The sequence below is a fragment of the Alternaria metachromatica genome (genome assembly GCF_023757995.1).
Source record: "Alternaria metachromatica strain BMP 0045 chromosome Unknown scaffold_22, whole genome shotgun sequence".
Classification (NCBI taxonomy): Eukaryota; Fungi; Ascomycota; class Dothideomycetes; order Pleosporales; family Pleosporaceae; genus Alternaria; species Alternaria metachromatica.
This window is the reverse complement of record NW_026055513.1, coordinates 424141-449612: the sequence shown is the minus strand read 5'-3', so window position 1 is coordinate 449612 and position 25472 is coordinate 424141. Positions and strand designations below refer to the sequence as shown.

General features: G+C 52.8%; 7 protein-coding genes across 7 annotated transcripts; 4 read left to right on the top strand and 3 right to left on the bottom strand.

Annotated features, from left to right (window-relative positions):
- Positions 1-3253: 3253 nt before the first annotated feature.
- On the bottom strand, positions 3254-3878 carry J4E83_008194 (uncharacterized protein; the record flags this gene model as incomplete). The annotated part of the gene is made up of 2 exons (XM_049335091.1): positions 3254-3387; positions 3443-3878. 2 exons carry the CDS (start codon positions 3876-3878, stop codon positions 3254-3256), a joined length of 570 nt encoding a protein of 189 aa, XP_049185935.1.
- Positions 3879-4360: 482 nt separating this feature from the next.
- Positions 4361-8332, top strand: J4E83_008193 (uncharacterized protein; the record flags this gene model as incomplete). The annotated part of the gene is made up of 1 exon (XM_049335090.1): positions 4361-8332. One exon carries the CDS (start codon positions 4361-4363, stop codon positions 8330-8332), a length of 3972 nt encoding a protein of 1323 aa, XP_049185934.1.
- A 1248-nt stretch (positions 8333-9580) lies between these two features.
- On the top strand, positions 9581-11551 carry J4E83_008192 (uncharacterized protein; the record flags this gene model as incomplete). The annotated part of the gene is made up of 3 exons (XM_049335089.1): positions 9581-9691; positions 9758-11385; positions 11443-11551. 3 exons carry the CDS (start codon positions 9581-9583, stop codon positions 11549-11551), a joined length of 1848 nt encoding a protein of 615 aa, XP_049185933.1.
- Positions 11552-14636: 3085 nt separating this feature from the next.
- Positions 14637-15979, bottom strand: J4E83_008191 (uncharacterized protein; the record flags this gene model as incomplete). The annotated part of the gene is made up of 4 exons (XM_049335088.1): positions 14637-15168; positions 15218-15399; positions 15448-15697; positions 15744-15979. The coding sequence occupies 4 exons, from the start codon at positions 15977-15979 to the stop codon at positions 14637-14639; spliced, it is 1200 nt and encodes a 399-aa protein (XP_049185932.1).
- A 3608-nt stretch (positions 15980-19587) lies between these two features.
- Positions 19588-19953, bottom strand: J4E83_008190 (uncharacterized protein; the record flags this gene model as incomplete). The annotated part of the gene is made up of 3 exons (XM_049335087.1): positions 19588-19644; positions 19695-19796; positions 19849-19953. The coding sequence occupies 3 exons, from the start codon at positions 19951-19953 to the stop codon at positions 19588-19590; spliced, it is 264 nt and encodes an 87-aa protein (XP_049185931.1).
- A 1551-nt stretch (positions 19954-21504) lies between these two features.
- On the top strand, positions 21505-22424 carry J4E83_008189 (uncharacterized protein; the record flags this gene model as incomplete). The annotated part of the gene is made up of 2 exons (XM_049335086.1): positions 21505-21626; positions 21677-22424. The coding sequence occupies 2 exons, from the start codon at positions 21505-21507 to the stop codon at positions 22422-22424; spliced, it is 870 nt and encodes a 289-aa protein (XP_049185930.1).
- Positions 22425-23367: 943 nt separating this feature from the next.
- On the top strand, positions 23368-25427 carry J4E83_008188 (uncharacterized protein; the record flags this gene model as incomplete). The annotated part of the gene is made up of 4 exons (XM_049335085.1): positions 23368-23401; positions 23455-23761; positions 23811-24274; positions 24322-25427. The coding sequence occupies 4 exons, from the start codon at positions 23368-23370 to the stop codon at positions 25425-25427; spliced, it is 1911 nt and encodes a 636-aa protein (XP_049185929.1).
- Positions 25428-25472: the final 45 nt, after the last annotated feature.

Here is a 25472-nt window from a genome sequence, read left to right as displayed (position 1 = left end):
GGCTTGATGGGGCCGATGGCGAAACCGGGAGAAGTTTCGTGGTTAGACGAAAGAAAGCGTGGTGTGGGGAAGGATTAGTGAAGAAGGGAGCAGTGGTTGAAGGAATTCGAAGATGGCGGACTCGCTGTAGTATGGGTCTAACGGTGCCAAGCTAGGCCCAAGGCTACGTCCGTGGGACCTAGGTTCTTTCTTACGCATATCTCATCTTTCTCATCGGTGCTGCTAACCACAGCACCCTGACAGCAGCGCCCGCGCCTGCCCACGCCGTACAGGTGCGTCGTTCGGCAAACGATGGGGGCGCTGATGGGTCCTTTGTCACGATGTGTTCTTTTGATGGTTTTTGCACGTTCATGTTCACACGGCTTCATCCTTCAACGATCTCCACCACCCCTGTCTGACATACACCGGCAACGCACCCATCATGCGGCGACTATCTCTGTAATGTGCAGTTGCTCCGCCTGTCTCAGTCATGTCCACTTGTATAGGCCAGCGGACAGGCTGCGTCGTTCGAGTCACTACTCGGTTTCATCAAATTGAGGCATTATATTCATCACATCTCATCGATTGCGTGCGCCTCGACATTTCGCCAGGCCTACTGATATGGTATCGAGTGCTGTGATGATGGCGTGGGCGCGGCGACGAAGGTTGGAAGGAGGCGATGTATGGTACAGTCCATCGTCTAACTCGATTTAGCGCCGACAAGGGTCGACTGGTCTTAACGAGACCTCGTCGTTTGGCAGAGATCCGTGGATGGAAAGGCTTGATGCCGAATCTTCCACAGCACACATTGCGTCACCCAAGCTGGCAGAGTCAGGACATGCGCCTCATTGCCCGCGCATGTGTCCGGAAACGCAGAGCGCCTGGATCGTTTATTGTTATTCCTTTCTGCGGCCCTGCCACACTAGACCCAGTCGCGTCTGACTCTCTTACACATCCACCTGTTCCGGCCAAATCAGCCTGGTTCAGACGGCCCGATCGTCTCCATCGTCGACTTCCATCTGGTGGTGAAGCTCCAGCGCCGCCCATGGTCGTGTCGCACATGTGCCTGCAACCCGTGCGGTTCGCGGGATTGCTAGGTCCGCAGACAAGGGACGCTAGCAGACGCATTCAGTCATATCGTGTCGGCTGCCTTGTTGCCCCCCTTCGAAACACCCAGACACCCAGCCGCACCCTAGCAACCCTCGTCGGCCTCAGATTGCCCGCTTCTCATTCGCTGTTACCGGCATTCGCTAACGTGATCGTTGGCGCACATCAGCGCTCGCACTTGCAGCAACAATGTGGCCCACGCACCGTCTCATGGGCTTTGATGGGATTTTCGCAGAAGACGACACCGATGTCAAAACACGGCTTGTCAAAGCAGCCGTCTCGTTGACAGCGACTTGCGTGGGCGACCCGGCGCACTCCCCAGGCTTGCAACCGACCCTAACCAAAGTGGCCTATCCGGTTCTGCGCGGAACGCGCCAGTCCCTCCTTCGCTGGGCCTCACTCGAACCTGGGAGCCGTTTCGAACGTGTTGGTGACTAAAATCCGCCAAGTGACCGAGAACTCAGCTTGCGATATCTCACAACACTCTTGCGCCAAGACAGACGTGGAGTGATTGTCGAAATGCGCCTTGCAGATCAACCTGTCTATGGGCAGCAGAGGCGGGGCCGGGTTTCGACGCTGCTCTGGTTTTACAGGCAGGTCGCAGCTCAAAGACCCCATTGACTTGATCTCTGAAGTTGCGACGCAACTATCTTGTGCCCACGCCTACCCGTGTTGACGAACAGGCGATAACAGCGAAGAGTCTTCTTCGTCATCGCTCGCGCTCGCATATCGATGCAGAGTCCTATAGTCACAAGACTTTGAGTGATCTTAGAGCTCCACAGCGTTATCTTGTATTTGCGTTATCGGGGCATTTCACGGTCGCTTTCACCACCAGCACTCAGTGGTGCACATCATTTTTCAGTCAAGGACCTGCCTACTCACAACACATCGCTTCGAACCCCCCTCCACCGCGTCTAGTTTACAGAGACGTTTCATGCCTCAGCAAAATACTTCGTGAAAGTTTGAACCCAGCATGGTTCAGCATGGTGGTTGGGGATGTGTTAGCATTGTCTCATCTTGAAGGGGTGGTCTTTAGGTTCTTTTGCCATCAACTGGATTCAAAAGCCACGCGATCCGGTTCCGCCATGAAAACTACGAGAACTACGTCGTCTGGTACACGGCGACAGGCAGACTTGGGCAAGTCGGTACACGCATTGCGAGTTGCGCGGTCGTGTACAGTGCAGGAGGGCACTGGCCGCAATCAACCGGTGGCTGAAAGATGTTCAAGGCACATTCAACACTCAAAACGCTATTCGTGAAATGCGCTGAATCACCAGGACGTCACTTTGCGACAGTAGAGCGCAGCAAGGTGGTTATCGGCGACGCCTACCTAGACTCGCACTCTAGTTTGGTGCATGCGGGAACGACAGGCGCTTGCAGATCGGTCGAAGAGCCATAACCGTGCCGGAACCCATCTGTTTTCTGTCCATCAACGGCGCGCAAAGCCCCTTTTCATGCCCATTGATCGAGCAAGGTTTTCAGCGACAACAATCAAACTTTCGGTCCGAGGGCAGATATAACCACTTACACAGCCGTGTCCGCACCGTCATGCTTGCCAATACTGCCTCAACCATGGGGAGCTGGGAATGTGCTGGCACCGTTCGTGATCGCAACAAACAACGCTCGGCTCCAGTACCGATAAACTGCCTCTTTTTGCGAAAGGCGCAGAGATCGCCAATTCCTGTTCCGGCTGGATATCTTCACGATGGATTACCCTGATTTCTTCAAGGTGTGCGGGCACTTGTCATGGTCGGGGTGGGGCCTTGATGACATCTGCCTGCCGAGGTCAAGCCGCTGACCTGCATGGAAGACGCACGAGCCAGCGCCAACATTAGCTGCGCTAGCATCCCCAGTGCGGATCCCCCTCCTCAGCGACTGCAACTCGGAACGATACCTAGGTGGCTCACGCATTTCACAGAATACCCATGCAACAATAGGTCATGTACATTCCTTAGAACGGCAGTATGATTGAATTGTTCTGCACGTTGTCTGCATCTTGCCGCCAAACGGATCGTATCACCATAGGCTGCTGTCTTTCGTGCACGAGAAGTTCAACATCCAACTCTGATATAGCCATTTTCCGTTTGTCTTTTCCCTCATCAACTCCCACCTCATTTCCCACCAAACGATCAACTCCTAGCAAGTTCCAAATTGTAGATGAAGAAGTTTACAAGGCGAAGATGGCCAAAAGACCGGCGAGACCGGCACCAGCGATACGAGCTGAAGCCTTGTCGGCGGCACCAGTGGAGGCGGCACCAGCTCCGGAGCCAGATTCGGTTCCAGAGGCAGAGGCAGAGTCTCCTGGGTTATCATTAGTACAAGAATGAGCAGAATCTACTGCCGATGACAATCATACCTGAGGTAGCCGTAGGGTTGGCAGAGCCGGTAGCAGAGGCAGAGGCACCTGCAGCAGCAGAACCAGAAGCAGAGCCGGAAGCAACAGCGCCACCAGCAGCGCCAGGGGCGAAAGCGGTTTGGCTGCTGGGGAAAAGGCTGTTGATGCAGCTGTCGACGCACTTGGCGTAGGCAATGGAGTCGGAGGTAGAGCCATCGCCCTGGTCGCACTTGGCAGCGCATTCGTTGGTTGCGATAGCCTGGGAGGCGTTGGGGCGAGCGTTGCCCAAGCATGCAGCCTGGCAGTTCACATCGCCGGCGTCGCAGTCCATGGCACAGCTGATAGCGGGAGAGAGACCGCTAGGAATGGCGGCAGCCGCTGGGGCGCTGGTAACAGACGCATCCTGGGGAAGGGCGAAGGCGCCAATGGCGAAGAGGAGAACAGCGGAGTACTTCATCTTGAATTTGGTTTGGGTTTGGGTATTACTCGAAGGTTGTAAATAGCGGTTCGATTGTGAGGATTAATACAGATATACTGAAGATGCGGTAAGCGAGCGTGGGAAGTACGAGTACTTGAAGGCTGAATCAGAATAAAGAACGAACGTTGGCGCACACACTGAGAATCCGGGGCAGGCCATCTCGCTTTTTATTGCACTGTTACACTACTAGTCAGTACATAGGGGTTTGGCGAGTAGTGGCTCCGTTGTGCTTATATTGGGTTTCGACTATGCCTCGTGTGGTAAGCCTTGTCGGGCCGGCGGCATCATATCGAGGCACGTCGGCTGGAACCTTACCAGTGGTAGCCTGGACTCCAGGGCTGCAGGGGTCCACCACACCTGCCCCATCCATCTGCGCCAAAACGCGCTAGAAAACGACGCGTCGCGACATTTACCTCACCACGCCACTAATAAAGTGCCGTCGCCTCTCATACACCAGCGCAATGGACGACAGTGATGAGTATGGCGATGAGTTTGACGACACCGAGTTTCTCGATGCCGCAACGCAGGCCGAGAAAGAGAACACGCCTGCCTTCCCGCCCTCACCAAGGCCAGCCAAGCGGCGAAAGATCAGCAACGTAAATGAGCAAGCGGAGTCTGTTCCGCGCAAGGCACAACGAGGACGTCGCCGAGGCCCATTCGTATCGTCTGATGAGGATGAAGACGCATTTGATGAATCCGATCAGACGTTGTCTGAGAAAGGCCGCAAGAGTGTCTCACCTGCAAAGAGCGTGCCTGCAAGTCGCAAGAAGAGAGCGCAGTCGAAGCAAAGCTATGATGAAGATGCATCGCCCGTCAAAGAGACTGCTGCGGATAAACGGAAAGAACGCATTCACGTATCCACCATCAACCTCGAGATGCCAGACACATTCTATACACAGCCACCTCCAACAGACTCCCCACCGTGGAAGCCGCGAGGAGCAATATGGACGAAGCCTGCTACCACGATTGGCGTTCATAAGCCATCAGCACCTGCGAAACAGAATGGGTTGGACGCTACGAGGAATTTGTCTTTGCCGGGTAGACAGTCAACATCATCTAGGCCCGCACCGCAAGCGCCGCCGTCTCCAGTTCCTTCAGACTCATTCGGGGATGTCGACATCGACATTGACGAGTCACCAAGATTACCAGTTCGGGCTGCGACGGCAACGGCAACAGGTGCCTATGACTTCACCCAGGACCTAGCAGATCTCCCATCTGACGCCTTTGCCTCCTCATGTTCCTCGCCACGGAAGCAGGATGATGTACAAGTTACGTCAGCCAGAAAGCGTGTGGTCGCACCTCTCACTGGCCTACGGCAAACTACCTTGTTCGGTCGTGCGGGTGTTGATAGTACAATTGCCCCATCCCAAGTAAACAAGCGTTACAATTTTGTCGTCGACCAGAAGGCAGAGCCACCCACTCACCACAAGCTGGATCCAGAAGCAATCAAGACTTGGGTGTATCCAACAAACCTGGGCACCATAAGAGACTACCAATTCAACATCGTCCAAAGAGGTCTCTTTCACAACCTGCTCGTCGCTCTTCCGACTGGTCTTGGTAAAACATTCATCGCAGCTACGATCATACTGAACTGGTTTCGATGGACGACGGAAGCACAGATAGTTTTTGTCGCTCCAACCAAGCCGCTCGTGGCACAGCAGGTAGAAGCCTGCTTCCATATCGCAGGTATTCCGCGCTCGTACACCACAATGCTTACCGGAGGCGTGTCGACAGGCTTACGCGCAGAAGAGTGGAAAGAGAAAAGAGTCTTCTTCATGACGCCTCAGACACTCCTAAACGACTTGAAGTCTGGATACGCAGATCCCAAGAAGATTGTACTGTTGGTTGTTGATGAAGCTCATCGTGCGACCGGCGCTTATGCTTATGTCGAGGTCGTCAGCTTCCTCCGCCGATTTAATACGAGTTTCCGAGTACTGGCCTTAACGGCTACACCTGGTGCTGATGTTGAGTCAGTTCAGAAAGTCATCGACGGTCTGGATATTTCCAAAGTCGAGATTCGAACGGAGAACTCTATGGATATCTGCAGCTATGTTCATCAGCGCAAGATCGACAAGAAAGTCTTCCAAAATACAGACGAGATGGAGATGTGTATGGAGCTATACAGCCAAGCACTACAACCCTTGGTGAACACAATAGCAGGTCTCAACGCTTATTGGAGCAAGAACCCCCGCGACTTGACGCCTTTCGGGTGCCAACAAGCCAAGAAGAAGTGGTTCCAAGAGGTCGGTCGAAACGCCAACCGTGGCCTTCAAAGCACGGTTCACACCATCTTTGCTATCCTCGCATCTATCTCCCATGGAATGGACCTACTGAAGTACCATGGCATGGGACCCTTCTACATCAAAATGAAGGAGTTTCAGGATGAAGCTGCCAAAACAAAGTCGAAGTACAAGAAGCAGATCCTCGATAGTGACGCTTGGAAGAAACTGATGGTGCGTCTCCATGGGTGGATCAACGACGACAACTTTGTTGGGCATCCAAAGTTGGAGTATTTGCAGCAGGTTATTCTGGATCACTTTGTTAACGCAGGTGATGGCCGAAACGTCGATGGCGCGCCTCCTTCGCAGACGAGAATTATGGTATTCGCCCACTTTCGTGACAGCGCCGAAGAGATCGCGCGCATCCTGAAAAGACATCAGCCGATGATTCGTCCACGCATCTTCGTCGGACAAGCGCACGGGAAGAATTCAGAGGGCATGTCGCAGAAGGACCAGTTGGAGGCTATCGAAAAATTCAAGAATGGCGAATTCAACACGTTGATTGCCACCTCGATTGGTGAAGAAGGTCTCGACATTGGCGAGGTCGATCTCATCATCTGTTACGATTCGAAAGCATCGCCGATTCGCATGTTGCAGCGCATGGGCCGTACAGGTCGAAAACGCCAGGGACGAATTGTGATGCTTCAAATGGAAGGCAAGGAAGAAAATGACGCGAACAAGGCAAATGACAGCTACCTCAAGATGCAAGAGCTTATTGCAGATGGAGGGCACTTCAATTTCCACGACGACGTATCTCGCAGGATTCTACCACCAGATGTCAAGCCAGTCGTTGACCGACGCGCGGTAGAAATCCCCGCCGAAAACTCTCAGAAAGACTGGCTCCCAGAGCCGAAAAAGGGAAGGCGGACAAAGAAGCCTCCCAAGAAGTTTCACATGCCAGACGATGTCATCACTGGCTTCGTCACTGCAGGCCGTATGGGCGAGGAGATTGTACCAAAGGGTCGAGGGAAGAAACCTGCTATGCCAGTATATCCCAGCGAGACAGCCTTTGAGATGCCACCACTCGAGCCGGTCCTTTTGGACGATTCAGCGATGCAGGATCTCGAGAGGCGATACCAGACAGTCTTCGACGATGATGATGCTCCTATGGTTGGGGGATTGGACCTGAGCAAATTTCCCGAGCGACAGCGCACCCTGCCTTACAAAACCCGTCGAGTCGGGCCAGGTCGTGTCACACGGGCTTTTGCCGGTACTATGCAACGCATGCACGATATGGACACTGGCCGCCTGGAAAAGTTCCAGCGCGATCTGCACTATTCTGATTGCGAATCAGATGCAGACGATGGTTTCGTTGTGTCACATACGGAGGTTGCGCCAGTCATCGCAGAAGACATGTGGGAAGACGATGAACCCGCTTCACCGGTCCTTCCGACGACCAAAGCAAAAGCAAAGCCTGGCCCGAAACCGAAAGCAAAGGCACCGGCGAAACCCAAGGAGAAGGCGCCACCAAAAGAGAAAGCGGCACCGAAACCAAAAGGAAAGCCAGTGCCGAAACCCAAAGAGATGGCACCTCCGAAGACCCCTAAAACACCAGCACCTCGTGGTCGAGCGCGGAAAGACAAACCAGCTGTGGAAACGCCGACTTACGACACCGACGCATTGGATGAAACACCGATAACAAAAACACCTAACTGGCGCGTGTCCAACCTCGCTATGGAAGGCAATGAGTCGTCTCCACCACCGACAGATCCCCGTTTCCGCCTACCATCCCAAGCCGACACAATTGGCTCGGACGACACGTTGGGTGCGGATGAACCGGAGGACCCTCTTGCATGGCAGAATGACTCGGAGCTGGCTAGCTTCATCATTGAAGGGGAGGAGGAAGAGGTAGTGCCTACATCCAGCTTGCCTAGTATTGATATCTTTGGTGTCGGGGCGGGAACGCAAGCAGTCGTCAAAGCTGCCACCAAACCAAAGCGGACACCCAGACGCGAGAAGCTCTTTACCAGCGACATCACGGACGACGATGCAGTTGTCAGCAGTGATAGTGACGATGATGCACCGCTCGTCAAGAAGGGTGCGAGCAGGAAGGACGCTGTCGTTCTTGATTCTGATTCAGAAGTGGAGGAAGACGCGCCTGTCGTTCACAGGAAAAGAGGCAGACGGATTATAGACGACGACTCGGATGAGTAATAGATGAGGCATCGAATCGATCTTACGACCGTATATATTTAGATAATACAATGCATGTTCATTCAAACTGTTTCCAATGCTCTGGCTCGAAGCCGTCCATTTGTTGAGTGTACGGTTCTCCAGCCTTCACCCAACCCTTGATGCCACCACCAAGTGTCAAAGATGTGATCTGATCATCGCCCTTGTCCGCAATATAGTCTGCAAACCAGCCAGAACACCTAGGGCCTCTTCCATTCGATGCGCCTATGATGTGTCAGCGTGCTAATAGGATCTTCTTGTTCGTGTTCCCAAATGACGATACCATGTGGCACGCATCTCACGCCACCAACACACGATGATCTCCTTCATGTCGCATCAAGAACGTCATTTTCATTAGGTGAAGAACTGACCACAATAGAACGCAACGCGTTTGACTCCCGCCCTTTTGCATAAGTCGTACAATACCCCGCGGTTCATGTAGAAAGAGTGGGCGGGAAGGTTTAGGCTACCTCTAATAGTTCCGCCCTCATAATCGGTGCGTCGCACATCGACAATGAGCAAGTCCGGAGACGAGAGATGTGACAGGGCCTCTTCGCGTGAAAGCGTCGGTGCGGTGCAACGTGGGGCAGGAAAGGCATCTGTCCAACTCCCTGTCGCTTTGGTGGGTTCAGCCATGTCGAAGATTTAGCGGCCGTTATCAGGAAACTATTCTTAGGATATGCGCTCGCTGCAGTTGTTTTGGATATCTAACGCGCAAGTGGATTTGCAGAGCCGCACGAAAGAGTGGTCCGTTGAGCCTCCCGCTAGCGCGTCACGTCAGGGTCCAATTGGCATGTCACCGCCGCCACAGCCTTTGGTACTGGCCACATTGCTACAACCGTGGCCCGATGGACGACTGATTACAATTCCCTGGAATGCCGCGGTTCTGATCTAGTACGATACATCTGTCCCTTCCACGGTTCACTCTTTTGGCCTCTTGTGAATTCGGCTTGGGCTTTGTCTTTCATTTATCTTAGATTGCCTCGAGTCGGAACTTCCTACTTCGTCCAGGGTCTGATTTCCGACTTGCGCCAACGCGGTTTCAATAATCTACACGCTGGCCTCTTTGCCTACCCCACACGTACACTCGGCATTTAATTTACCGGAGAGACTCATATACCGAAGATACGAGTAGTTGTAAGTCTCCAACTCCTCCATCCGCTTGGGAGGCGCTGTCGCCGACGTTTACTGACTGGAGGACTCAAGTAGCCACATCATACCATCACCACGATGCGCTCCGCCGCGCAGGTGTTCTACCTAGCTGTCTTCTCGCTGCTGGGTAGCTCACACGCTGCGAGCCATGCTACCAAGTCGAGTAGTCCTCCGTCAGACGTCTGCGATGTAAGCAACAAGTCGAAAGCTCCACCAGCCCAACCTGGAGACTCAGATACTAAGACCGCCTTTCAGATATCGCCTGGTGCGATAGTTTCCGACGCTTGCGTAAGCTACAACACGCTCGAACAGCTCAACGAAGCCATACACCCATACCTCCAGTCCATCACACAAAACACCGACTTCTTTTCGCATTACCGATTGAACCTGTACAGCAAGAAATGTCCGTTCTGGGACGACGAGAATGGCATGTGCGGGAACATCGCATGCGCGGTTAATACACTGGACAACGAGGAAGACATACCGCTCGTCTGGCGCGCAAAAGAACTCGGCAAGCTGGAGGGGCCTACAGCACAACATCCGGGAAAGAAGCAACAACGAGAAGAGAGGAAACGGCCGCTACACGGCAGCCTAGGCGAAAACGTGGATGAGAGCTGTGTGGTCGAGTACGACGACGAATGCGACGAGCGCGACTACTGCGTACCGGACGACGAATCGGCGACTGCAAAGGGCGACTACGTGTCGCTTGTAGACAACCCAGAGCGCTTCACCGGATACTCGGGCGTCGGAGCTCAGCAGGTGTGGGAGGCTATATACCGGGAGAACTGCTTCAGTAAGCCTCCCAAGAATGCACCCTCCACTGGCAGTTCGTCACCACCTGGAGGATCGTCTTTTGGCGGGTTTGGAAACCAACAACAACTGCACGCCGCAAATCAGTTCCGCAACGTCATGCAGGAACAGGGCAAGAAGCAAAAGGTTCAGTCTGCGATTGCTCACGGATCTCCTGTAGATAGCCTCGACCCTGTCGAATTCGACGATACCTGCCTGGAGAAGCGCGTCTTCCACCGCGTCATCTCTGGCATGCACGCGTCCATCTCCACGCACCTCTGCTACGACTACCTCAACCAGACAACAGGAGAGTGGGGACCCAACCTGGCCTGCTACGAGCAACGCCTACACAACTACCCCGAGCGCATCTCCAATGTCTACTTCAACTACGCCCTCGTCATGCGGGCTGTAGGCAAGATCAGGCAGCACATTTCCGACTACTCCTTCTGCTCCGAAGACCCCGAACAAGATCTCCGTACCAAGAACTCGGTCCTGCGCCTCGCATCCGCCCTCCCCTCAGGTCCTGAGATCTTCGACGAGACGGTCATGTTCCAAGACCCCGACACGATGGTATTGAAGGAGGATTTCCGCAACCGATTCAGGAATGTTAGTCGCATCATGGATTGCGTGGGATGCGATAAGTGTCGGCTCTGGGGTAAACTACAAACGAACGGCTACGGCACAGCTCTCAAGGTGCTCTTCGAGTTCGACGAGAACGATTCCTCAAAGGACCCGCCGCTTCGCCGCACCGAGCTTGTCGCTCTCATCAATACGATGAACCGTCTTTCACATTCACTGTCCGCCATCAAGGACTTCCGTCGCATGATCGAAGAGCGCGATGGCTTGTCTAGCGATGTCGCGCCTGCGCTACCGGCGACCGACAAAGGAGTGTTGAAGACAAGACTCGCGCTCGAAGATTCCGACGAAGATAAACCAATCGATATCTTGACTGGCGGAGAAAAGATACCAAGTTTCAAGCGAGACTGGGACGCGAGGAAGATGACTATGTGGCAAGAGGTCAAGGCTGAATTCAACCTTGTCAAGAGAACATTCTACTACGTGTTATGGCAGTGGACTCAGCTTCCTGGGCGATTGTAAGTCATGAAAACTACTCAAACTACTACTCAAACTAAACTAACGTGTTTGGATAGTACCAAAATCTTCATTCTCGAAATGAGGAGAGCCTACAACTGGTGGATGGGTTTCGTGCCCGGTCCGAGGAGTTGGGAGATTCGCATCCCGAGACGAGACGAGTTGTGAGCTTGTTCTCGAATCGAGACGCGTAGATGCATGCTGGTTTTAGATCGTACATGTGTTTTGATGCATAGCTTAGGCGTACTTGGGGATGATTGGTTTGGCATATATCGAGGACATTAGATGGCGTTTTCTTCATCTTGAACACGCGCAATGCTATACACATGGCATGTTGAAATTCATCTTATCGCAACACACGCACCGTTCTCCTCATGCATTATGCGACGATGCGCTGACGCGACATTCTCCAACAGTTGTCCTCCGCGGCATCCATCGCGTCGTTCCACGCGCAATGACATATCCCCAACGCCGCGGTCTCAGCACCCCCCACTACGTCATCTCGGCCGACCTTCGCCCTCGCCTCGCCTCCTCATTTCCAATCCACCGTCTCCAAACCTTCCATCCGCGAACATCCGGTCGTATCGCATCAAATAAGCTCTGCTAAGCATTGAGGAGAAGCTACACGCCTGTTTTCAACATGTTACCCAGTTGGGAAAGCGGAGAGGTGCGGAAGATGAAGTAGAGAGGGGAACAATGATGAGTAAAGTATACCAAGATATGCGTATGTTGACGACGGTGACTTCTCTGCGCGCGTTACGCAAGGGACTGCCGGTCAGTGTTCGCGTTACCGTCATTGCCCTCGTCATCACGTCTACTAATCGTTATTTACGCGTCGTTTACTGCAGACCGTGCCGCGTTTAGACTACTAAGCTTTTAGTTAAGCTACACGCCTATCATCCACGATTACCCAGAGCGGTAATTGGTAATCTAACAGAAAGAGAGTGGGTGCGAGAGGGGTTCGAGCTGCACCACAGCGGGGTTCTGTGAGGGGTTTGCGTCGTCTTGACTCTTGGGTACTCTGTTTTTCTGTGGTACTCTGAAATAATTTTGTGGTTTTGGGAAAGGTACCCGATGGGTATTTGTGCCAAGGTGAGGAGAAGGCATACGCCTATTTTCTACAGTTGAGCGTGCAGTTACTCAACGGGGTAAGGAAGGATGCGAAAGCGGTGTTTGCGTATGTCATGGGAGTGCGGCTCCCGGAGTTGTACTGCTCGTCATACCTACGGATTTTGGGTGGTGTTGCGTGTTGGTGATGATGGTTGAGGGGGGCTTTTCGCCTTCGGCTTACTACTTGCGGATGGGACGTTGAAGGACGCTTGGAAGTTTCGAGACGAGCGATAGCGCTGCTTTCGATGGTTACTGATTTGGGTATCTGATGGAGTGGGGATTAGGCGGATGGTGTACGGAAAACGTGTACTGCTGTTCATCACCGAGCTTTGACTGAGTAGCTTGGACCTGATCAGTTTTCTTTCAGTTTGGTACAACATCCATCAACTGAACAACATGACGTGGTGGATGCTGTACGAAACTGAAAGATGAAACGATGATTTCATATTCAGATAATGCGTTTTGAGTTACTTCACGGGACACGCAGGTCATGAGCCGAGAGACGCGATGATAGAAATTCTGTCGAAACCTTGTAGGCGTTTGGATATGATGAGTATGATTATAGAGAACATTGCCTCTGATTCATAGTGCCACGTTCGCACAATGTCTCGATTCGAAATCCGTTCATCAAATGACTGCAAGCTTGCAATACATGTGGTAATTTCTACGATCACGCAAAACGTAACCTGTACTACCCAAACCATCAACCCACCGCTCCATCCAGAACTCGCCCTAACCTGACCCGACGGACAGTTCTTTTCTAGAAATAGTAGTCTGCATTAGGTTTTCAGAAATCTGCAAGATAAAGCGAAGGAATACGCCTGTTTTCGACAGTTACCTGACTGGGACAAAACACCAGATGTTTGGCTATGAAGGAACACGCTTGTCAAGTGCTGGTTGCTTTTCTGCACGCCTAGTAGATTTGTACCAAGATTTGAACACATGCAAGATAAAGCGAAGGAATACGCCTACTTTCCATGATTGCCTGTCTGGGTAGGCCAAGTGACACACCGATGTTTGGTGTTGCTTTTTAGTGTTTGAGATGTTGGAACGCTTGCGGAGGCGTGTTTAGTTAGGAGGAATTTGAAGCAGGGTGCCGATGGCGATACATTGGTAGTACAGAGACGCGATGCGAGGTTTGCGAGGCTGATGCTCGTTGCGAAAAGGAAGAGGCGGGGGTGGATTGGTATAGAAGTAGAAGTTATGTGTCCCTCAACGCTGCGCGTTTTACCATCGTGCCTGGATGCGACTACTCAGAATGCCAACAATTCGACAAGTGCATACGCACGAAAAGACGCCTGGCGATCAACAGAACATGAGCGATTACACGTGACTTCTCATCTCACAGCCTCACCAACGGAAAAATATGAGGCTCTCATACGCCTGCTTTCAACACCTACCCAACACCGTAAACGCATCCACTTCCTAAGGCACGACCAAGCTACACCAAGTCTGACAAGCCAAACGCCTACTTTCCACGCCTACCTGTTCCAATAATTTCTCTTCGTTGGCAAAAAAAGACGACATCGACGTGTCGTTGGCGCGTCATCGAGAGAGGGAAAAAGTTTGCTTATTCCCGCGTAACCTTCCCTTCCGCGGGTACGAGTCGGTGAGCCACGGGCAAGCAGAACAAGCAAACCAATTTTTCTCCGTTGGCATTACCAAGCCTCCGCATCTACAATCTACGGTTTTCTTCAATGGGTAACTTTAAAGAGGCCAAGCTTTGGAGCCTGCAATCGATGGTTACTGTTTACAGGAATATCGGCGAGGATGAAGCTGTTTCACCGTTATTGCCGTATCGAGTGCTGCGATCAATGCGCGAGTTTAGTGGACAGTGATGGGAAGTGTTATTTCCGACGTATTGCCGAAGATGGTGGGTGAGGCGTGAGAAGGTTTTAATATAACCGTTTGACGCCTGCTTTCGATGCCTACTCTATGCGGTAGGTGAAGAAGGTTAGATGCAGGGACGAGAGGTAGTATACGAGAAAGGTTGCGTGTTTGCTTTTGAGGATTGGTGGGTATACCCGCCTAGTCTTGATCCACTGACCGGGTGGACGTTCAACGGGTATATACAGCCGAGCTCAAGTATTAACAACTACGAATGCCAGATAACCACAGCGTAAGATTATACAGCAGATCCTATTTACAGGTAGATATAGCACAGAGGGCTACCGCCAAGGGTGTTGAGCACATCGCGAATCTTCACAGTCTTTCCGTTTACTCCCAAGACCAAGGGCTCGTCGATGGTGGCGTTGCGGGTTGGGGGCTTGTTCGACAAGGTCAAAGTACCAGTCACCTCGTTCGCCTCACGTGGGTGAAGTGTCTGCCAGATCCAGTAGATGCGGTCAAGCATAGCGTGGTGGAGCCAAAAGACGGGGTCGTTCACAGAGGAGTAGAGATCAGTTCCGTCGCCGCCCATGGTGTAGTGGCCTGATGTGTGTAGACCGAGGAAGCCGTCTGGATAACGACCTTGGATTTCGACCCAGAAGTCGCGATGCGTCTGAGAAGCTCTACCAATGGTTACATTCAGTAAGTTTGCCGTAGTGAACCACTTCTTGGGAATGTAAGGACTGATATCTCGGCGCAGGCAATGAGGATTGTAGTCGTTGGGGTCGATGCCCAAATCGGGGAAGCCTTGCATACCAGGAGAAATCGGACCAATGTTCGCCACCGTGCTGTGCTTTGTTAGCTTTCCGTAAGGATTGAGTTATGCGACGGTCTCACTTCTTGAAAGGGCCGCTCTTGACACATCCGCCTCCTTTTCCAGAGGGGATGGAGATTGTTCGGGCACCGGCAAGACTGCCGTTGTGCGCGAAGAACTCGCCATCGCCACCCAAACTGGTGTCACTTCCGTCGAAGACAGGGGACTTGTATATATTGTCGGTATGTGCGAACCAGTTCCAGTACTAGAGAAGTTAGACATGTAAGAGTCACTCGAAGTGTCTGGTACTGACCGGTTGATAGCCCTTGTAGCCACATTCGTTTCGGAGGGCTTGCTCGTAGGACCAGACAAAGTAGCGGTGCCAGGTGAGGAAGAGACCATTGCCATGGATGCCAAGGGTCTGGTTCACGTGGATGGCGACATAGTCGTCAAAGCGCGTCTTCGCTGCTGAAGCCCACGATTTGTCGGACTTCGCTGGCAAAGTTCGCAGACATTGGACAGCTTTGATGTATGCTTTCCGCTCTGACTTGCTCAGGTGATCCCTTGTCGAGGTTAGCCAGCACTAATTCATGCGCGTAGTAAGCTTACCAGTCCCTCCGAATGGTTGTCTTCGCCAAAGAACAACCTTTGGGGGCCCTTTTTGAAACACTCTCATTTTGTTCAAGCGTTTCGTATGCGCTCTGCTGCAGTTGGGCGAGAGCCTCGAGAGGGTCTACTGCAGGGTCTATATCGATGACTGGAGTTGAGGGCGAGTCAAAGGCGACCGCAGCCACAAGGCTTACAGCCAACAGCTGCACGGCGGTTACAGCTTGTAACAGACGCATGGTGATGGTGATGGGATCGCTATGTGCAAGGTATGGCGATTTAAGGAAGTAAGATCTGAATCCAAATCGACGGTTATATCCAATGCGAAGGCAACCCTTGTTCATGCAAGGCCTTCGCCGCAAGCGTACTTCCGATTTCCAAGGACCTATATTAGAAGAAGCGGCTCTGCAGCGAGTCCAGATGAATAGATTGATCAACGCGGCTTAGAGTATAGGCGCGCCTAATGAAAGCCTGCATCCTCCTCGTACTTTAGCCCAAGAGTGTGCTGCTATGGGACCATAGCTTGTACTGGGAACGCGGTGCATGCTAGCCTACGGCCTCCCTAGGTACGTCTTTGATCTCGGAGTAGCGACTGAACGGCTGGTAGCGCTCGTCGTGGGATATTACCATGCGGAATTTTATGCTGCCAAGATCATACCATGTCAGGGCGATGGGAGTGCATGCTTCCAGAGCACGACACTGTGTGTGGTCGCCCATTGTTCGCTTGGAGTGGCGAGTAAACGGCTGTCACGACGGGGACTGTTTTTGGTAGTGATGACTTCGCGCGATGCGATGCAGAAGGATCTTCTGTCGACCGTTTAGCTGGGTGATCTAAAGGCTCCTGAAGCAAACTTGGCACTGCTAAGATCTGGGATCTGTAGGATTGTGTTGGATCGAAATGACATATGCATACAAAGGCGAAAGGTTGGCTATCGACCAATAGGACGCCGTCCCATACCATGCGACTATATCTGACTGCGGCATGGGATCGTCAAAGGGTCGCGTAGGAGTGGCGCCTTCCTGCGGTGAATGCGAGACGGGACGGAGACGGGAAAGAGCCCTTGACAGTGGTAAACGATCCCTAGTACCTGCCGCCCCACGAACAACCGGTTCATTCCCATGACCGCGCCGCTTTATGCCAGAAGCCTGTAGACCCAGATACATTTTTTTATCCCACGCAATGTCACCAAACAAGCCCGTTGGCAATCAAGTAACGGATCGCATAGGCCTACAGCTCTGCCTTTGCCTATTCAGCCTAAACTGATCCTTCTCGTATTGCCACCCCGAGAACCAACATGTCGGCTTGTTTACCACAGAAGCGAGCTCGGTTTTCGCTGCAAGTTGAGACCATTCATGCGCGCAGCGGACCATTAGCCACCCGTCGACCCGTCGAACCGTTGCGCTGGGCTGGCTCGTCTGCGATGGAATCCTACCCTTCGGCCCGATTACTTAGTGCGCGAACGCATCTGGGACCGGTGCATGCTGAAAGTAGATGCAGGTGCGGGCTGCATGCAGGCGATGCCGTCTCTTTGCCATGCACTATGGGCAATATAGAGTCGTTTCAAGAAAAAGCAAAGCGCAGGAAGGATTCTCCAAGAAATTGGCAGACCAGGATGCCACATCTCACGGTAAGCAGGCTGACGAACCAACAAACGAGGCCATGTCACCTTCTAGAACACTGCTACCGTGCTTTCAAGTCGTTGCAGAGAGCTCCGTATCCTGCTGGGCATGAGATGTAGGAAGGGGGCATGTAACACAGCATATCCTTGGTTTCGACAGGATGCATGACACTTATGTCTCCTCCCTACGACTCCATTTTGCTAGACCCTCATCTTTGCCGTCACTATGGTACCAAAGAATACCGACCTGGTGCGTGCAGCAGAGAGTAATCTAGGATACCTCCTCGGCGTTACCGCGACTTTCCATGTCATCGCACTGATCTTTGTTGGGATGCGCATGTATGCCCGCTTCATCGTCGTGAAGGCGTTTGGCAAAGACGATGCCCTCATACTAGCGGCAGCGGTGAGAAACTATCGTGAATCAAGTTTGAACGCTTCCCTAACTGCGCGGATTAGACTTGTGTATTTCTTGGTGGAATGGTGACCTACATACTAGCTGGCCAGCATGGCTTAGGTCGTCACACCGACACTCTCGAGAAGTCAGATCACCAAGAGTACCTGAAGTTGACCTTCATACAAGCTCTTGTCTCCAGTATTGGGGGTATGGCTTTCCTCAAGTTGTCCGTCGGGTTCTCACTCCTTCGCTTGGGCGTTCCCACGTTATACAACAGGATACTCTGGTCGCTTATCGGTAAGCCCATGGTGCTTTGAAAAGCGAATTAGTTACGTCTACTAAGCATTGTCAGCGTTCGTCTGTCTCTACACACTCGTATCTTGGAGTGAATGGGCTGCCGTGTGCAAACCTATCGCCGGCTTCTGGAATAAGGACCTCAAGCCAACCTGCGTGCCTGTGAAAATCCACAAGGGCTTTGCGCTGATGAATACAAGTAAATCAGTCCTTCACCACTCTTACTATACTCGGTGACTGACTAGGTCGTACGCAGGCTGCAACATGTTCACGGATATCTGCTTTGCAACCATCCCTATTCCCATCATTATGGGGTTGCAGATGAAGCAGAAGACTCGCATGTATCTCATCTTTATTCTGAGCTTGGGCTACACGTAAGTAACCCGGTATTGGAAAGAGAGAGACTTGAGTTGAGGTAGAAAAGCTGACCCAAGTCAAGAGCGGTGGCCATAGGCATCGTCAAGGCCGTTGTCCAGAACACAAAGAGAGGCGACCCCGACCAGTCATTGTATGTCTCTATGTCTATACTTGAACCAGTGTGGACGTCCGCTAACAGTATGCCAGCACAAACGACATCCAATTCTGGGGCTTCCTCCAAGTGAACGTCGGAATCATAGCCGCATGTGCGCCATCGCTCAAGCCCCTCGTCGGTGGCATTCTTCGCCTCCCCTCGACGCAGTATTCCAACAGCCGAAGTAACTTCGCCTCGGGATCGAACGGCCAGTCCAACAAAAGTAGATTGCAAAGCAGGATACGCGTTAGCACTCGAATTGAGAGCAAAGGGTGGATAAGGACAGATAGCGATATCGAGCTGGATGAACGGGAGTCCTTTGGCAGCCAGGCGCAAATAACGAGCAACAAGGATGAGCGTGTTGTTCGATAATAATAAGTACGTTTTCTAGACGATACTCATTTGCGGAATTGAAGGTTGTGAAGATGCCTATGTCGAAGCAGATAGCAGTCACACAGCACGATACGACTGTGCAAGTAAGCAGCTTTTCCAGCGGTCGCGCATCTAAGAAGGCAAGAACCCTATCCCGAAGTATGCGATGCGCTGCCTGTGGACGTCAGACGTGTAGTGGGTGTCGTGCGTGTGGTTCATCCCAGCAGCGGGCGACCTCGGGATGACGCGGGTACTAACGGGACACCTCACTCCGCACTCATGCTAACTATAAACGTGTCTACACGACTGAACTCTGCTAACTCACAGCATCCGGTACGTTCAAGGAGGAGACTACCACATCGCCGCATAAATATCACGGATCGATAGGGTATCAAACATCGATAGGGATATCATTCGTAACGCGGGATGAGTCCTCACGGCAGTATTGGGCGAGAACGAAAGCTGTTTAAACATGAGAATGCATCACAAGGGAAATCATACAACAGATATGGCGAGGCACACCCGTTCATTTCATCTCGTCTATGGTATAACGATACGCTAGTCATATCCCCTTCGCAACTTTCAGGGAACAGTGCGGACCAATCACGATTAGACCTGTACCAAGTTTGGAGCGACAACAGACAAGCTACGCGCAGTCTATTTGCCGGAGTTGTACCTTGCGCCGCCCTGGCCATCGTTGTAGTAGGTCGAGCCCTGGAAGTGATTTAGCAAGAGTCCATCCGTGTTGGATAAGTTTGACGTACGTTGGGATTGCTGTAGTAGTACGAGCCATCGGTGTTGGAGTAGTGGTAAGAGTTGGAGTTCGAGGCGCTGGAGCCATAGTCGCGGGAGCAGTAGTGGTTTCCCTACAAAGGAATGTCAGCGAGGCGTATAAAAGAACGAAAAGTAAGATCGTACTTGGCTGTTGGTACCGGAGCTGGTTGTGGTGTAGCCTCCGCTGCCGGTGTTGCCAGAGGAAGCCGAGCCGGAGCCGGAGGAGTTGGATGTGTTCTGGGACGACATGGCAGTTGACTGACCGATGTGGGTATTCGAATAATCGGCGGATTGAGTAGGCTGAGTGAGATCAAGTTGCAGAAGAGAAGAGGAAGTAGTGTTAAATGTACGAGAAAGGCAGCGCCCTGAAGAGAAACCCCGCACTGAATTCCCGCTCCGGCTTACGCTTTCCTCATTCTGATCCCACGAGCTTCGCCACACGGAACGCGCTACTGCTTGTATCAACGTTTGACCGCTATCGCGCTGTCACGAGCTTACCAGAAAGGACGGGCCGCTACTACAATCTTGGTATAGTGACGCGGCTTTCAGACTACGCGACTCATGCGAACGCGTTTGATTAACTTGGGCTCAAGATCTCACTGGCGTTAGAAGGGAAGTAGACCGTTCAAGTTACAGTATCATTTCTTAGGTTGCTACACTCGATCTTGGAAGATCAGCACATGATGAATGCAGATACGACCCGACCATCCAGCTTCCTCTCTTCCCTTTTCGTCTATCACATCCTTTGTATCCTCACCAGCTCCAACCTTGAATCCGTGTCATCTACATATGACAACGTGTCTCAGTGCACCGCTCCAACCGCTTAATGTTGTCGCGCCGGAGATGCCTGTAGAACGGCTTCAATGACAGAAAGCTCCACCAGCTCGGCAGCCGCCTGGTGTTGTTCCCTTTTCTTCTTTGCTCTGTACCATGCCACGAACAGGATGAACCCTACGACGGCCGACGAACCGATTGCGGAGATGACGATGAAGATGATGATGGTGGCGGATGTAGTTGCCTGCTGTTTCGCGACTTCTGTGACAGGCGACGATTTGGGTTCGAAGAGACTCATCGTTGATCACTGCTGTTTGCTCGGAGAGCTGACTGCTGGAGGTTGTGTAGAGAATGGCGCCGCGCCGGTTCAGACGATGTCCTATCTGGACCTCTTCGTAGCGACAGTACCCTACTGAGTCACTCGCTCGTCTGACGTCCGAAGCGTCTGTCGTAAGTTGAAGGTCGAGACCGTTGGTCCAGGTGGTATCGGGTTTGTCCAGATGAGCGCCGGTCCGTCGAGAATGACAACGCCGCGTTGTCGAAGGCGCCTCCACCGCGCTTTGCTGTGTACGTTGGACCAACGGAGAAAGGCGATGACGAGAAAGATCTGGAAGAGGAGGATGATCAGAACGCCGATGACGATCAGGAAGAGCGGCCAGTCAGGAAGATTGAGGGGCGCCAGTGGTACGTGAGTGGATGTTGGGAGTGCCGGCATGGTTGAGAAGATGGCGTGATAAGGCTGCGTGAGAGTGAGGATGCGAGAGAGGAGCTTTTCCAATGATCGAGGAAAGTTCCAGTAGCGGTGAGTTGACGCTCACGTCTCACTTTCACCTTCACTTTGAAATCTCGTCTCGACCGTATGCGGTGACATCACATTGTTTTCCTCAGTCACCTAGTATCTTGTCGCACCCAAGAAGATACTTTGTCTCTTCTGTCGCAGCTTCGTACTTTGCTGTCGCACCCAGATACCGACATCGTATCCTATACTCACTTTTCTCAACACCATACCACCCTCTGCCACCTACAATGGCATCGCCGAAGCTACAAGATAGCGGAACCGTGAGCTTGCCGACTACGATCGCGCCACCAAAGCTGCAGGAGAACGGGGTCCTGAGCCTGGAGGATACGCCCGGCGAGACCAAGAAGATGTAAGTACATGACTACAATCAATTTAACTACAATACTAACATCGATATAGCATTGAACGAAATGACGCGCAGTCCCCGCTGCTGAAGCTCCCAGCAGAGATCCGCAACCGCATCGCAAGTCTCGCTTGCGAGACAGAGACTGGTTTTGTGTGGTTTCTCGATGACAATGGCCATATTGTCACCTCTTCCAAGTTCCGCGAAGCGGTTTCCGCAAACCCTTTGAATGCGGTTTGCAAGATGCTGCGCGCGGAGACAAAGTGGCTGGAGATCAAGATGCACAAGATCAAGGTGGAAAGCGAAATCTTTCTGCGAATGCACACCGACAAAGACCTCCGATTGAGGCAAATCAAATGCGGCATCGAGATAGCGATCATTCACCAAGGTGAATTCATGATAGAGAATCGCCGGCGTCAAGCCATCTTCGAATACGCCAAAGCAAACCCCGACATCAAGATCGTGGTGCGCATCACCAATTGGAAAGTTGCTTCGGCAATGATACCACTCCAGTACTTTGTCTGCCTGGGATGGGCAATGGAAAAGACCCTACGGGGCAAAAAGAGGAAGTTTACCGGCTGCACAAAGGCCTTTGCAAGCTGGGAGGATGGAATGGCAAAAGAAGACCTCGATCTGCCAAATCTGAGGTTCTTCCCCAGCATGGTGTTCTTTGGCGAAGACACGTTCCGCCGCAACATGAACAATGGCGAGGAGCGTACGTTTGTCAAGAAGCTCCTCAAGCAGTATGGGAGTGAAGACGCGGTGGTGGAGGCGATGGGCGTCTGGTTTGAGGAGGGTATATAGATGTCTTGTTCGGTCCTCCGCGTCGACTCGCGCGAGATGCACCGAGCTGTATTTGGTCGCATCGGCAGCAGCTACCCCGAGAAATGTAAATCCGAACAGTTTGACCACGATTGATCTTGAATGCAGAGTCTTATACCTTGACATCGGAGCAGCTTGGGAAGTCGGTGTAAGATGATGGTCCGACATGGTTTTGGAGCGAGAGTCAGTTCCGAAGACGGCAATATCGCCCGCTGACTGTCGCGGTCGTGCGAGCAAAGACCGATCGGGCTCTGATGCCTGGGCGGGATGATTTGCCATAACGAGCATCGTGGAGCTGAACCATCAACCAACATTGCAAGAGTTGAAGACGAAGAAGTCGCGCAGCAAATGTATTGCGTCTACGATGTTCCAGATTTACTGTTTTGGCTAGGCAGGCTTAGCATCAGGCGTGGACATGTGCTCTAGCCTTCACATGCCAACGGCGAGTTCCACGGTTGCGCGTTCCCACGCGTGACTTGCCCCAGGTTTCCCAGCAAGCCTAAACTCCTCGGCGTTCCGTCCGATGGAGAGGTCAGCCAACCGCCAGCCGCCAACCACGCTGCGCATCCCAAGTCATGTGGGCGCTGACGGCGACGAGCGTCTTCACATGCAACAGCTGGACCGTTGCTCAATAGTCACATCAGCAGCGCAGCGCAGGCCGGGCTTGGTGAGGCTCACGCATTGCCAGCAGACAAACCGCCGCCGCGTGATTGGCCCGCGCGGCGACAACCTAGGAAGTGCATGCGGGTTAGCGCATTCTCCACTTCCGAGGCACAAGTTGCGCTCCAAGTGCTAGACGGAAGCCGAGCAGCCATCCGTTGCATCCATACAAAGCAGAAGCCGATCCCCAGACTTTTCGCCTTCATCTGCTCTCTCTCCATACCCCGTCTTTTCTCCCCTTCCCTTTTCAACCGCATTCATCACCATGCCTGAGAGAGTCATTGTTGTTGGCGCTGGCCGTAAGCATCACTGCATCATACACCGTCACGCGCATGGCTAACCACGACGGCAGTGTCCGGCTTGAGCGCTGCTCACACCATCTACCTCGCTGGTGGAAATGTCGTTCTCCTCGACAAGAACAACTTCATGGGAGGCAACTCCACAAAGGCCACATCGGGAATCAACGGTGCTCTTACAAGGACGCAAGTCGACGAGAAGATCGGCGACAGCGTCAAGCAGTTCTACGATGACACACTCAAGTCTGCGCGAGACAAGGCGCGGCCAGACCTGATCAAGGTCCTGACCTACAAGTCCGCGGCTGCCGTCGAGTGGCTGATGGACGTCTTCAACCTAGACCTCACTCTCGTCTCGCGGTTGGGGTACGTCCGACAGTATTCCCGAATCTGACACATGTACTGACTTTGACAGCGGTCACTCCCAACCCCGTACCCACCGTGGCCACGATGCCAAGTTCCCTGGTATGGCCATCACATACGCTCTGATGCAACGATTCGAGGAGTTGGCCGAGCAGGAGCCAGAGCGCGTCCAGCTCGTCAAGAAGGCCAAGGTCTCCAAGATCAACACCGAGGGCAACCGCGCCACCGGTGTCACATACACATTCGGCGGCGAGGAGACGACACTCGAGGGACCCGTCATTCTGGCGACTGGCGGTTACGCCGCCGACTTCACAGAGGACTCTCTTCTGAAGAAGTGGAGGCCAGACACCTACGACCTCTCCACCACCAACGGTGCTCACGCTACCGGTGACGGACACAAGATGCTGATGAAGATTGGTGCCAACGGCATCGACATGGACAAGGTCCAAGTGCACCCTACCGGTCTTGTCGACCCCAAGGACCCTACAGCAAAGACCAAGTTCTTGGCCGCCGAAGGTACGTGCATCACCGACATACATCTTTCTCATGCTAACAGTCTCTAGCTCTCCGTGGTGAGGGTGGTATCCTTCTCAACAACAAGGGCAAGCGCTTCTGCGACGACCTCGGTCACCGCGATTACGTCTCCGGCATGATGTGGACTGAGAAGGAGAAGGGCAACTGGCCCATTCGCCTCGTCCTCAACTCCAAGGCATCCAACGTCCTCGACTTCCACACAAGACATTACTCCGGCCGTGGCCTGATGAAGAAGATGACTGGTGCGGAGCTCGCCAAGGAGATTGGTGTCAGCGACAAGGACCTCCAGGCCGAGTTCCAAAGCTACAACGCCATTGCCAAGGGTGAGAAGAAGGACGAGTGGAACAAGAAGTATTTCCACAACCTGCCCTTCGACATCAACGACACCTTCCACGTTGCGCAGATGGAGCCTGTGCTCCATTTCACCATGGGTGGTATCGAGATCAACGACCAAGCCCAGTGCTTGAACTCCGACGGCAAGCCGTTCGACGGTCTGTACGTCTGCGGTGAGCTTGCTGGTGGTGTCCATGGTGCCAATCGTCTCGGTGGTTCATCCCTTCTTGGCTGCGTTGTCTACGGTCGTGTAGCAGGAGAGTCTGCCTCCAAGTACCTTTTCCAACAAGCGCTCAACAAGTCTGGTGGCGCTGCCGTCAACCGTCTCGGTCAGATCTCACTGCACATCGACCCATCGCAACCGGGCAAGGTCTCCGTCGAGTGGGGCAACGGTGTCAGCGGAAGCGCTCAAGCCAGCTCTTCGTCAGACCCCGTTGAGCAACAAAAGCAGCTGTCTTCCGCACCTGTCATGTCCTCGAACGGCGACTCAAACGATCCCGGCAAGGTTTCCAAGCCTAACGCACCCAAGAAGTTCAGCATTCCCGACAAGGAATTCTCGCTCGAGGAGGTTGCAAAGCACAACAAGAAGGATGATCTATGGATTGCAGTAAAGGGCATCGTTATGGACGTCACCAACTGGACAGATGAACACCCAGGAGGTCCTCAGGCGCTCTTCAGCCACATGGGCAAGGACGCGTCAGAGGAATTTGAGATGCTTCACGACGATGAGGTTATCCCCAAGTACGCCCCCGAGATCGTTATTGGTCGGGTCAAGGGTCAAGAGGTGACACTTGAGTACTAGAGGGAGGGAAAATGTTGTTTGTACTTTTAGCATGTTCGAAATGAT